General features: G+C 41.0%; 1 protein-coding gene and 1 non-coding gene across 8 annotated transcripts in view; both read left to right on the plus strand.

Moving 5' to 3' along the window:
• RNF152 (ring finger protein 152) overlaps positions 1-8550 on the plus strand; it is a 74782-nt gene extending 66232 nt beyond the window's left edge. For all 7 annotated transcript variants that reach the window (XM_036322703.1, XM_036322702.1, XM_036322707.1 and 4 more), the window contains one exon: positions 349-8550. In XM_036322703.1, the coding sequence (XP_036178596.1) occupies positions 499-1110 (612 nt within the window). In that variant the 5' untranslated portion in view covers positions 349-498 and the 3' untranslated portion in view covers positions 1111-8550. The remainder of the gene's footprint in view (positions 1-348) is intronic.
• A 4713-nt stretch (positions 8551-13263) lies between these two features.
• LOC118663886 lies at positions 13264-13389 on the plus strand. The gene has a single exon (XR_004970188.1). It is a non-coding gene; the product is annotated as a small nucleolar RNA SNORA28 (small nucleolar RNA).
• The last annotated feature ends 1204 nt before the right edge of the window (positions 13390-14593 follow it).

Raw genomic sequence — 14593 nt, forward strand, 5'->3', positions numbered from 1 at the left:
GCAAGAGAGTTTCTCTGATGTATTAGAAGAATAATCCAGGTCCACTGAAATATACAAAACAAACAGTCGCCCCCTTTTATGAAATATGGGGGCACTGTGTACCCATCTATCCCAGAGGCATCTGTGCCGTTAGAAATGAGCAAAGTATGTGCCATGACAAGCCGTCTGTGATAAGCCATTCACCGGCCACTGGACATTACAGGAATCCTACGGTCTCACAGGTGGGGCAGTTTTAAGCGTTTGGCCTAGTGTCAAGACTTTTGAGCAGTGGTGTAAATCCATCAGATATGCTGCGTCTCAGCTTGTTTGAAGTAACTAACTTTGTCTGCATTTTTTTGTCTCCTTCAGAAATGAACACACCTGAGCATGCTTGATGCCTGTGAGCTCCCCCATCACCTCACGACGTTGGGAAGCCTCAGAGAAGGCAGGTGCTGGAGCAGTGGCCTCTGAGGGCAAGCTTCTTCCCTGTGGCCTTGACCTTCCTGTACCCAGTGCACGATGGAGACGCTCTCCCAAGATTCCTTGCTGGAATGTCAGATCTGTTTCAATTATTACAGTCCCCGGCGAAGGCCCAAGTTGCTGGATTGCAAACACACCTGCTGCTCGGTGTGCCTTCAGCAGATGAGGACGAGCCAGAAGGACGTGAGGTGCCCGTGGTGCCGAGGCATCACCAAGCTGCCTCCGGGCTTCTCCGTGTCACAGCTCCCCGACGACCCCGAGGTCCTCGCCGTTATCGCCATCCCGCACGCCTCCGAGCACACCCCGGTCTTCATCAAACTTCCCAGCAATGGGTGCTACATGCTGCCCCTTCCCATCTCCAAGGAGCGCGCGCTGCTGCCCGGAAACATGGGCTGCCGCCTGCTGCCCGGGAGCCAGCAGAAGCCAGTCACTGTGGTGACCATCCCTGCGGAGCAGCAGCCTCTGCAAGGCGGGGCTCCCCCAGAGGCAGCGGAGGAGGAGCCAGACCGGCGGGGCGTGGTGAAAAGCTCCACTTGGTCGGGGGTGTGCACTGTGATCTTGGTGGCCTGCGTCCTGGTCTTCCTGCTGGGCATCGTGCTTCACAACATGTCTTGCATTTCCAAGCGCTTCACTGTGATATCCTGTGGCTGAAGCAGGCTGCGGGGGCGTGACTGGTGGGTGCCAACTCTGGGTGGAGCAGGCGTTGATGATGGGACTTGGGTGAGAAGATGGGGGCGACGCTGATCATTTGGTGCCAAGCGCTGGCCTCCGGGCTGCCAGTTGATTAACCCAAGACAGACACGGAGGGGCAGAATGTGAGGTCTCAACAAAGATGCCAGACGGGTCGCTCTGAGCATTGATGGCGCAGCTTCGAAGACGATTGCATGCATCCTCATAGTCATTTATAAAATGGACTGTAACTTACGATTTTCCAAAGTCACGTGATGAGATAGACATATTCTACTTAGATGTTGACCTGTGCAAGTGCATATGATGTGATCTTCTCTACATGTGGTAGATTAAAACCAAGATGCTATGTGTACAAGTAGAATCCAACCTGAGAATGAATCCATGACCAATTCAGTGACGACACGCAGTGCTGTTTTCTTTTCTTTTACAACCGAAATCCAGTCTTCACTTAGTTGCTAAGGCTTTTTATACTTTTTGAATGGCGCCCGAATTAAACTAAGTTAAGCGGACCGTCGTTTTTTGAAGAAACTATTTGAACAAGTGTTTCCAATGTATTGTGTTTTGTTTGTCGTGTCCCTTCATTTTTCTTCCCTTGTAATTAGAGCTCGATATGTGTTTATTAAATGGAAAGCTCAACAGGGGAGCAATAAACTGAGTAATGATGAGAAATGTCTAATCCCACAGGAAAACTATATGCCAATTTTTCTCAAGCCATCTCACAAAATAAGAATTTTAAATGTAAATATTGTGTATTTATATGAGTGTGTGTAATTCGGTTTACTTCGGGTTTTGAATCTTTTCAGAAGAATCTTGGTAGTAAGACTCAGTAGGCATGAATGAGTGCAGGGTCTGAAACGGTGCCACCTACCTCCTGGGCACTGGGACCCACTCAGTGAGGAGTCACACACTCGTCACTTCCAACACCTGCTCTTCTTTTGTGCAGTCGAGTTGTGAGGCACAAATGGAGAGTAACAGAACCTTCTGTCTTTTCTCCCAGTTTGGGAATATTGTAATAGTGTTGTTAACCGATGATAAACCTGGACTGGCATTTTAATAGACAGTCCACAGTTATTTTTTGAAAGAGATTATTGTTCCATGAGAGTTGAACCATTCCGAATTCCAGTTTTCTTTTGTTGTATAAGTAAGAATATCCCGTATATCTGGAAATGTGTTTTTATTGAGAAAAGTGGTGAGGTAAACCTAGAACTCACATTCTCAATTTAAATGGACCAGTTCATCCTAAATTCTTAAGTGGGTAATGGTCTGTAGATGCTCACAAAGAAAGATTTGCTAGATGAAATGACGAATTCCTATACTGTGTGTGTGTGTGTGTGTGTGTGTGTGTGTGTAAATAGCTGTGAGCTTTACAGTCCTAATTTCCTTTATGACATTCCTGAAGCAAGTGGTATGTGACAAGGACTCCTCTCATAAATATCTATGTTTATGTTCCATTGAATCCATGAAAATAGGGGAGAGGAAGATAAGCAGTGACTGGCTCCAAAAAGCAAAGCTGGAAATAACCCTCTAAGATGGAGACAATTTAATTTACTTCTATGCTAGCTATGACCTTCAAGCAGCACAAAATATGCACATTAAAGTGATGGAAATTAGGAGAGATAAAATGACAATATAATGACTAGAATCCAGAGCCAACACTGTTCATTGGTGTGAGGATTCAATTAAAAAAAATATGAACTCGGGCTTTTCAAATCTTTCAAATTTTTCATAAGACCTTTAGGAAATGTATTTGAAAGCTCAAACTAGATATTAGGTTAAAATGCCATTTTACTGTGTAAGCTATTGGGCATTATACAAAAATCTAGGATTTATTTGGTATGAATAATTTAGGTATCATATTAGCTGGATGCTATCCTCTGTTATGTAACATAATATACTGTTGGGTTAGTGTCAATTTCTCCAACTGAACCAGGCTGCTGTAATGCACATCTGACCCAATTTCTGCTCCTTTTGGGGGGAAAAAATAACACCAAAAACACAGAAATGTTGCATTGAGAACACTACATTTCAAATGGACTTTACCCTTGCAATTTTAAGCCATGCCATATTCCAAATAATTTTGTAAATGATATCTACATATGTTTATGTACAGTAAGAAATGACCGGCCATGTACTGTAGTATTTGATAGACTTCTATGTGTTAAGTAGGTTATATACAGACACTAAAGTATGTGATAGTACAGCGCCCCGTGTTTCTTAGTGTAAAAATATTGAGTCAAGTTACCATTCACGTAACTTTTATTTAAAAACAATCCGATGCTAGAGCTGCAATTAAGCAGTGCGAAGTTAATCAGCTCCGTGATAGAACCTTGACTTTACAACCTAGGTTAACAATAACAACCAAAAGCAGAATTTTCTATGTGAGTCTTACTGACATAAAAAACAGTTTGAATGAATTCTGCCTACAGTTACTTGTGCACCTGTTTGTTAGGGTGTACGTGTGTGTGTGTGTGTGTGTGTGTGTGTGTGTGTGTGTGTGTGATGTCTTAGCCTGCCAGACAGAATTTTTATGGACTTGATGTTTTAATGGTATTTGGCATCCCATTGCTCTGGCCTCTTCTGGCATTAACCCATGACACTAACAACTCGTCGACCCCATGTGACCAAAGTCCAGTGGCACAATCGGCCAGCATTGACAGTTGCATATCAATGAAAAAGTCACAACTGAAAGCACAGAAAGTTAGAGTTGAAAGCAACCTCCAGTGGCTTCATTTGTAGGTGAGTCCATTGAGGCCCACAGACTGATAGAGCTGCTTGAAATTCTGCAGCAAAAGGGAGACAAGAAATTCATACTTCTTCCTAGGCCTGTCATGGGCTCTGCATGATCTTCAGGGTGGATGAATACCCTTTACTAACTCAACTCTTGCTTTAAAGTGTGTTTGTGTGTGTGTGTATGTGTGTCTATGTGTGTGTGTGTGTGTGTAGCTTTCTATACTGGTATTCATTTTAGTTAGCATCTACCTCTCTGGGAAATGAAAGAAAGGTTGATTTAGAGGATGAGTTACAGAAGTTTAAAAGAAACCATGTCATTTGAATTTTTAAAATTGCAAGCCATTGGTTTCCCTCCATCCTTCCCTTCTGTGTAAAGGACGAGTGTTGTGTAAATAGTAAACTATAAGAAGCATGAATTTTCACCTTTATTAATGATCTTGACCTAAGCAAGAGAATGCTTAATATGTTAAGTAGAGCCAAGTAGGCTATCAAAAAGCATTGTCTTTGGAACATTTTTTTGTACAATAACCTGGGGCATAAGTTGTGATGAAAAGGCAAATCATTTCTTAGTTCCAGTCATACTTTATGATCAGAAAGCTTTAAGGTATTTTCTTTAAACATATAATTAAATTTAATCTTGCTCACGACTGAATAGTGGATCCCTTGAAGGTTAAACCATTGAGGATGCAGCCCTTGGGATCTTCTAGGTTGGCACTGCTCAGTAGAACTTTCTGTGATGATGGAAATATTATGTAGCCTATGCAGTCCGATACAGTAGTCGCTAGCCACATTGGCTATAGGCAGTTGAAATGGGGTTAGTTTCCTGAGTTACTGGATTTTGTGTTTTAGTATTTAATTTTAAGTTATTTAAGTTTAGTAGCTCATGTGGTTAGTGGCTAACACATTGGATAGCACAATTCTGGATGGTTGTACAATGATATCTAGCATCAAAGTGTTAGGAGTAACAGAGTAAGGCTAAGACAGTTCGTGGTTTAGTAGTAACATGCAGTTGACTAAAAACAAACCATTCTGGATTTAAAAAGTATATGATCGCAAGTATGATAGTAAAAATTCATTGATTGCCCTTTGGGGTTATTAGATACTTTGGGTCAGAGCACGATCAGTGAAGCTGAGAGTGCTTTATGAAGCCCCTTTTCTGGGATCATTTGCTGCATGTGAATTTATTGTCCAAAAATAGTAGTTGCACAGTAGCTGTAAAACATTCGACTTTCGACTTGCAAGTTTTGCATGACCTGTAACTGTGAAAATGTGTTTAGGGTCTTATGGCCAAAAAGTAAATGTTACTGTGGGGGAAAAAAAAGCCTAATGAAATCTCTCTTCACTTCCAGCATCTTACACAGACTTCACTGCTACATTAGTAAGGTGTGAGGTGTAAGAGCAAGCATGTTTCACAGTGTTCATAAAGAGTGTTTTTGTTTGCCCTTGAAGTCTTCCAGTTTGTTATTGTATGTGGTGTGGGCATATGTGGGCATCATTTTTCATTTGCCAGACTAAAACATAGGTACTATTTTTAGAGTCAGATTTGACATTGTTTTAGTCTTGCATTTTATTTTCATTATCATGGAAAGAATAGAAGATTTGCAGCCTGGCACAAAGACACTTTTTTTTTTTTAACATTAAAAACATTACCCGTGGAAGTTACTAAAATTGCTTTTTAAGTGAGTAAGTGGAAGCAGAAAATTCAATTTGATATATATATATTCATATTCATAGAAAGATCAGATGCTTCCTGATAGTACAGTATTCCACTCTAGATTTTTATTTTAAAAGTTCCCATTGCTTTATTTGAAAACCCATGCTGTGTCAAAATTGGTTAGTCTGTTTTTAATTGTTTTTAGAATATAATGTAAACCAAATGCATTTGCTTCTAATTAGCAGAATTGAATCGGGACCCCCTTGACTGCCCCTCCTCCCCCCGAAAGAACTCATCAATGGGCATTGACCATTCTTTTTTAGCTTGTTTATGAAAATTACTAAAAATTATTTTTTGCCAAAATGATAGGTTTTTGTTAGACTTACAAGGAAGTTAGAGGTGCAGAAGTTGTTGGAGGAGTGATATGCAAAAGATTTGAATTTCTTCTCTGAGAAAAATGCTGCTGCTAATCCGTCAGCATTTTGTTTCCACACAAGACGAGTCATCAGTCAATTGCTCTGTCATCCTTGACCTAGAAGAAAGGAGCTGTTCCTTACCATTTCCATCATTCTCAGTAAAATATCACCCACAGAATAATCCTTACCAAAACAGACTCCAAAGAAGAGTGAGATAGTCAAGATAATTCGGTAACTGTTTTGAAAATAGTAGTCTACTTCAAAAGTGATGATTAGTTGCTGAATTTTGTTCAACATGAAACACTTCTTAAAAATAAGTGGATATTTAAGCCATTGATTTTTCTGACAATTGATTCACATATAAATATAGATATATATGTAGATACACAATTTAACAGTAATACGAGTTAAAAATCAAGTAAAAATGTTGTTTGTCATGTTTCCAATTTGTGGGTTATACAATGTTGAATTTAGATGTCAATATTTTAATAAATTGTATTGACTGCATACGTTATGTCAAACTCTCCACTATTGTGAATGTCTATATAATCAAAATCTTGAGACTTTTCAAATCTAGGAAGGGGTGGTTTCTGCATACATTTTATTGGAAATTTGAAGACCATAAGCAGGTGGGGAATTTAATTTCTGTCTTCCAAAAATACTTCTTGTTTGGTTTTGCTCAAGTGGTCTTGGGTAGAGCACCGTTTTTCCTGAACTCTTAGAATGTGGCTCTGATTTTTCTGCACAGGTTTCCTTGCCCAGTTGAGCCAATGACCTTTATTTATTTTTTTATTTTTTCAGGATTCACTGCCTGGGATATCCCACTATGTATATCTCACTTATGGTGTAGTGGTGCTTGAAAACACTCATCTCATTAGCTAGACTTTATTATTCTAGTCTAAGGTTTTTGATACTATTCATATTATGATCTTTTTAGGGACAATCAGTAATATTTGTGGTAAAGTACTGAGGGCTCTCTTGAAGTTTGCAACAGTATGTATTATATTTGTTTTCTGGGAGTGTTTTCTATAGCTGTTCCTGTTCTACAGCACCACTCTGAACTCATCACTGTGGGATGTAGGGCTAGCAGCCCACGTGAAAGTCTCTATGACCTCCCTGGGGTGTGAGCTATTGAGCTGTTCTAACAAGAGTTTCCCAAAGGTATGCTCAATTTTTAATTTGCTTTTTGAGAATCCAAAAGTGGAAGGTTTGATATGATGGTGGTGGAGGAGCCTAAACTGTAAGAGAAAGGAAATAGATGAGACAAATGCCCCTTAAAGGGGAAGGAGTTAACATGTCATCTCTGTTTAAATAGTGGGAGGGTGCATTAGCTGGTATTTTACACTTGCTTCAGATAATTCCTATTCAGGTTTTCCTAGCTGAGGGATAACCCAACTATGAAGTAGTTCCTGTGTGGGAGAGATGTAGATGTGGCCTTGGGTATAGAGCAAAAGGTGGACAGATCTGTTTAGCACAGTGGTCGGCAAACTGCAGCCCCTTGAGTGTGGCTCATCCACAAAATGCCACGTGCGGGCGCGCACGTACAGTGCGATTGAAACTTTGTGGCCACACTCAAGGGGCCAAAGAACCTCATGTGGCTCACGAGCCGCAGTTTGCCGACCACTGGTCTAGCATAAAAGGGAAGGAAATCTGTAGTGGGATTGTAGCTCCAAAACAAATTGTATAGGAGCTGGAGGTTAGTCGCGGTGGATTTCAGCTGGAAGAAACTCACCAATTGGAAATAATGGCCAAGCACAATTGGTCATTCCATTGTGATCTCCCAAATTCAATTCAGGATGTTTAAATTGAATACAGGGATTGTCAGCATACTGGGCAACTTCAGAGCCTGCTCTAGAGTTGGTTGCTGAGTCATAGACAAACTCTAATCACATCTTAGCCATGGAATGCAATGACTGTACCTATGGATGTATCCTGACTTGAATAGGTTAATACTATTGGAAAGACTCTTTTGAGAATATTTGGTTTCTATCTGGTTGTTGTCATTTATTATATTTTTTCTTCCACCACTTGTTCCTGTTTGCCCCACTTGACAGTTGCAGGTGGGAGGCTGGCTTCAGCAATGGGTGGTTGTGAGCTCCCAACATAAGCCATGCAGCTGCTCCACGGGGTTCCTGCCATTACGGCTCCACTGGTGGGTTCCCAGGATAACTAATACTCCAGTCAAATGGCTAGATTAATGCTTCGTAGAGGCTGTTCACTCAAGTCCTTGACATGTTTCATTTAAAATTATGTGGATTATTTTAGGAGCTTTTCTTTTAAAGGGCTGAATCGCCCTACAGATAAATGAGCTGCTGGGCTGTGTAGAAAATATTGTCCAAATGTTGCCAAATATTGACTTCATAAGGGGGCTATCAAGCTGCTGTTTATAAGTCTGAATGTCTTGGAAGCATTCTTGCTTGCTCTCTCTGTTGTAGATGGTGTCTTAGCAAGTCCTGCGTTTTTCCAATGAACCCAATTTTAATATATGGTATTTTTGTATGCCAAACTGGTGTCTTGTCCTTTGTATATGTGGTAATGTTGATTTTATGACTACTGTTAAAACACATTTGCTATGATTAAAATTCATAAAATGATTTCAAATAGACTCATGTGTTGGTTTTTCTCCCCTGCCCCTCACAGAGATTTAAAAATATGGCTGGAATTTTCATCATCAGCTATTCTTAGATTTTAATAGATTATGGTGATAAAGCAACAAGGAGCTCTCCAGCCAAGGATTTTAAGTGGAGGTGACCTTCAAGTAGCTTCTCTGAGAAGCCAAAGAATGCATTTATAACGAGTATGCCCAGGCACGTTTTTGCAACTGTGTGTGTGTGTGTGTGTGTGTGTGTGTGTGTGTGTGTGTGTGTGACTTCTGGTGGCCCTTACCTTTATCTTCCATTTGTAGGAATGATACTATGTGTGTATGGCCCCAAGTGGACCATCTCATACTGAGTGGAGAACAATTTTATGCATGTGAGGTGAGAGGCAGTGTGCCCTGCCTGGGCTCTGAATCTGGAAAGGTATTCTTCAATAAATGTTTTCATCAATGGGACAGTGTGTTTTAGAAAGCCGTTTTTGCTGAAAGCATCCTATCTTTCAATGACTCTGGATCATGTCAAAGAATTTCAATTTAGCAGGTGGCCTACTCCTAGTTAAGGAGTTATCAATGAGCAAATATGCACAGATGCTAGGGTAAGCATGCTTTGGCTCTGGCAGGTTAAAAAATAGTCCCCACAATTTAAAAAGTGAGAGGCCTTAACTAGTTTGGCTCAGTGTGTAGAGTGTTGGCGGAATGAAAGGTCCCAGGTTCAATTCCAGTCAAGGCCATGTACCTTGGTTGCGGGCACATCCCCGGTAGGATGTGTGCAGGAAGCAGCTGATCGATGTTTCTCTCTCATCGATGTTTCTAACTCTCTATCCCTCTCTCTTCCTCTCTGTAAAAATCAATAAAATATATTTTTTCAAAAAGTGAGAGGTTACTGTGATTCAATACCCATTTCTTATACCAAAAATGAAGCTTTGGATAGGGAGCCCAGATTTTTTTGAAAGTATGAAAATTTGTTTAGCATATTTTTGAAGTTCTGGCATAGATTTCCCTGGTCCCAAGTACAGGGGCCAGGTTGGGGGGGGCGGGGGGACAGGAACCGGGGAGGATACTTTTAAAAAATATATATTTTATTGATTTTCTTACAGAGAGGAGGGGAGAGGGATAGAGAGTTAGAAACATCGATCAGCTGCCTCCTACACACTCCCTACTGGGGATGTGTCTGCAACCAAGGTACATGCCCTTAACCAGAATCGAACCTGGGACCCTTCAGTCCGCAGGCTGATGCTCTATCCACTGAGCCAAACCAGTAGGGTGGGGAGGGATACTCTTATTAGAGAGCTGCTTGCTCATGCTTGAGGTTTCCTATCAGCTAGTGATGCATTAGCTTTTCCATGTCTTGGATCTTCCACGCCAGGACTGGATTGGAGGAGACTTCTCTGTAGACTTAAGAGGAGAGGGAGTCACGGAAGAACCCTGCATGTACATCTTGTCTGGGGGTAATCCACCTTGGCAACTTCAGATGACACTATTTGGATGGCACAGGCTTTTTGCCCCTGGGGGTAAGGCTGGAAGGAGAGGGTGAGCCAGTGTCAGCTCCAAGATCTTTGCCATTCTGGCCCCTCCCTGCAAAGTGAGTAGCTGAGGGTCCAGAAGGGATGTTGGAAGGTGCACAGAGAGAAAGTGGAGTCAGGTGTCCACTGGATGTCATCCTCACCTTCAATCCTTACATACACACCCCCTCCAAATACTTGGCCAAATGTTCTGAAATGAAAGCCTGTCTACCTGCCAATGCATTATTTTTCTTACTGCTTTTGTTTCCGGTGATCATTCATGTAAGAGAAACCCATTTTCAGTGTACACTCTGAAGTGTAGCACCAGGGCTGGGTAAATGGCACCTGGGGAACCAGAGGAGAAACCGATGCTAGAATTAGACTGAGCCTCTGCTTTTCTTTTTATAGGTTTGAAAACTTTTGCACGATTTTACTTGAACCCCCAAAATGGTAACAGCTGTAATTGGAATCGGTCTCTCCTATTCCACGTACTTACTGCCCCTGTGTTCCCCATCTCTTCACACTATTAGGCTAGGTAAATAATTTTTTATTATTATTTGCAAGAGTGAATGAATGTATAGATGTACATGTGTGTGAATGCAAGCATACACACACACACACACACACACACATACATGAACATTTCATGGACTCTTGGCACAGTTTTTTTTTTTTATAGGTTGAAAGAGTGAAGATCATTAGAGAGAGATCAGCGTAGAGAAAAGTACTTGCATTTCCCTACAAAGAAAGGATAATTTATATAGACTAATGAGGAAAATTAGGGAGAAGGAAGTTCCCTTCAATCATTTGGTCCTTCATGTGGAGTTCCCACTGATCGCCAGGCAGTCGGGCTGCTGAGACAAACAGGAAGCTGGAAATGTCCCCTGTTCCTGTGGGCCTCATAATCTTATAGGGGAGACAGGCATTACGAAATAAATGATGTGCGCATCCAGTGCATAGAGAGGCACATGGTGTGTGAATGCATTTAACAGGGAAAAGGGCTGCCCGGTGGGGTCAGGGTGGGGGTGCAGTCAGAAAAGGCTTTCTGGAGGAAGTGGCTTCTAGGATAAGACCCGAAGCGTAAATTGGGACCAGTGAGGACCCTTCGAAGAAACACATTTCAGAAGGGACAATAAGAGACACAGGAGGCATAGGCCTTTTAGGAGACAGAGCCGGCCTTTCTTGTTGGGCTTCAACCATTCGTGCATTGCCTTGTGCCCTGTTACGTGGCGGTGGATGACATTTCAGTATGACTCTCCAGTCCCCAGGAATATCCACAAAGGAGCATTGTACAGAAGCACAGTGTGGGGTCCGTTACACCGGAACATATTTTCATCAGGCATCACTACGTGTGAACCGGCTCCACAATGGGCGTTATGCAAGCTCATTGTGCTTGCATAACACGGCGTTATTTTCCTCCGCCTATGCCCTGTGCAGAGAAAAAGGCACGTGGAACCTTTTGTTCCAATATTTATTAGTTTCTGAACCAGGTGGACTTAGAATCTGACGTGCAGACAAAGGGTACATATCAGCCTCTGTCTAAGGTAAAGTCTTGAGAAAAGCATTTCCCAAGCTATATTTTGAGATATTAGTAGGGGTTGTATGAAAAATGTTTTGTGTTAAATAAACTGGGAAAATACTCAGTTCACGTAGTGTTTTAAATTGCAGAACTTTTCAGAGCTTTAACACAAGTATTTGTTCTAGAGAAACAGAACCAATAGGATGTGTGTGTGTGTAATCTCTTCCCCCATATATGTATGCATAAGATCTAATATAGAGTGTATTTCTATATATTTTTATCATATATACAAATATAACATAGTATATATCTATAGCTATGTATGTATGTATGTGTGTGTGTATATATATGTATATATATGTGTGTGTCTCTATATATCTATCTAGCTGTCTGTCTACCATTTACATGGAGATTTATTTTAAGGAATTGGCTCACATAATTGTAGAGGCTGGTAAACAAAATCTTCAAAGTAGGCCACGAGGCTGCAGACCCAGAGAAGAGTCGATGTTGCAGTTTGATTCCAAGACAGCCTGCAGGCAGAATTCCCTCTTCCTCAGGAGGTCAGTCTTCAGGATCTTCAGCTGCTTGAATAGGCCCATGCACATTATGGAGAACACTCTACTTAATTCAAAGTCTACTTATTTAAATGTTAATCTCATGTAAAACATACCTTCACAGCAACATCCAGACTAGTGTTTGATCAAATATCTAGGTATTGTGGTTTATCCCAGTTGACACATACAATTAACTATTACAATATGCTAAAGGTCCTTGCAAACCTCTAAAAAGGAAACACAATATATATTGCTTTCTTCCGACTTATCTGAGTGAAAACTCCATTATTTGTAGAACACCTATTAACATCTGGTAGAACACAGTTTGGGGAATATTGACCTTGAGTAATGATTCACATTTTTAACTTATCCCAGATAATCAAAATCTGGGGGGAAATGCATTAAGTGCTTATAGTCTATATATATATATATATAAAGCCAAAGTGACCATTTGACCATCCAACCTATAGCTATGATGCACAATGACCACTAGGGGGCAGACGCTCAATGCAGGAGCTGCTAAACTACGGTGACTTGGTAGCTGCGGTTCTCGGGTGATGCACCCGTAACCAGAGAGGAGGGAGCCCTATTCTGGGGTGTGTCACCTGAGAATCACCCACTCACAATCCGGGACCCCTCAGGGGATGTCAGAGAGCTGGTTTCAGCCTGATCCCCACAGGGCAGGCTGAGGGACCCTACTGGTGCACTAGTGTGTATAATAAGATTAAATCATTAGTTCATATGTTTGCTTTTTTATTTTAAAGCAATATCATGCAAATGTAAAATAACTTAATACTTGTGTTAGATTTACCTTGATGGTAGATTGTAAGTAATTTGCATGCTAAAATTCCATGCACTGCACACATTGCTAGTAAAATGTTCTCACATTAGCAAATTATAGGGGGATATATGTACACATCTGCTTTAGTAATAAGGGTGTGGATGATTCATACTTGAGCACAGTACATACATACTAGAGTAGTTTTGGAAAATTATAGCCTAAAAATTCTTAACTATTCATTAGTACATACTGTGGGGTTAAAAACAACCCAGAAGAAACTAAATTGATAATAATGAGGAAAACTAACAATAATTTGCTATTAAGAAGCAAGAAGAGCAGCAATTAAAAACCCTGATCATTGCAAGCAATGCTCTGTGGCAGATGATCAAAACTGTCTGACATAATTTGAGCTTGCTATAGCAACAAAGTCTAACCTATTCCAGTGTTCTCTCCTCTACGAGACTATCCATTACATAGACTTAGTGTAAAAAAAAATATTATTCAAGGTTTCAAAGCAGTACTAATAACGAATCTGTGTCCCTCCCCTAAATTGTAGGAGTTCAACTATTTGCATACACATATGTGCAATAAGAGTTATGTGTAAAATACTGAATTAGTAAAATATGGAATTGGAGATATGCCTGAACTCTGTAAACTCCAAAAAAGCATTCATGCTTTTATTGAAATTTTAAAAATATATTTTTATTGATTTTAGAGAGGAAGGGAGAGGGAGAGAGAGATAGAAACATCAATGATGAGAGAGAATCATTGATTGGCTGTCCCCTGCACACCCCTACTGGGGATTGAGCCTGCAACCTGGCATGTGCCCTGACCAGGACTCGAACCGTGACCTCCTGGTTCATAGGTAAATGCTCAACCACCAAGCCACGCCTGCCAGGCCATGATTTTAAGCTCTAAAATTTTTCAAGTATACTCAACTATCTGTGCTTCTATGAATCTCCATCAGTTTTGTGTATTTTTAAACATGAGTTCCCACTACACAGTTAAGCTCCCCATTAAATTACATTTCACTATCCCCACCATTTAGGACAAAGCACATCTCTTTCCTAGCTTCATGTGGGGCAACCAAGAAATGGTCTCAATTTCATCCTCATTCTCCAATCACCAGGAAGGGTAACATTCATTCCAAAGTAAAATGTTTGTACCTCCTGAAGCTTCAACCCAGCTCTCCTAGCTTTTTCCCAGAAAGATATTTTGAGGTTTTTGTTTTATAGAGACCTCTATTAATTTCAGAATGACTTTAGTTTATATAATTCTGGCAAATGGGGTTTTGCTTAAAAAAAAAAAAAGATAAACTGCATATGTAAATTTTGAAGATACAGAATTAGTGAATGTGGGGTTAAATGGGGAAAGACTTCCTATAAGAGATTTCAAACTAGGGACCCCTGATGGGGGAAATCCTGTTGATTCTGCCTGGGATCTGTTCCGGTGAGGCTGGGACCTATCTGTGCTTTGCACTCACCAATGCACCCCCAGCACCCAGTGGAATGATTGACGCTCCTTAACGATTTGCTGAATGAATGAGTGCCTTGTCTGCTGAGATAACTCAGTAGCATCAGGCTTTGGAGGCACTGACAGTTTTGGAATACCTGGGAGGTTGGGGCTCTCTTCTTTGCAGATCTCATCACTGTCTGCCCTTAGATTCTTGCTATTGCTGTGGGGAATCGTTTG

The sequence above is a fragment of the Myotis myotis genome, unplaced genomic scaffold, assembly GCF_014108235.1.
Source record: "Myotis myotis isolate mMyoMyo1 unplaced genomic scaffold, mMyoMyo1.p scaffold_m19_p_9, whole genome shotgun sequence".
Classification (NCBI taxonomy): Eukaryota; Metazoa; Chordata; class Mammalia; order Chiroptera; family Vespertilionidae; genus Myotis; species Myotis myotis.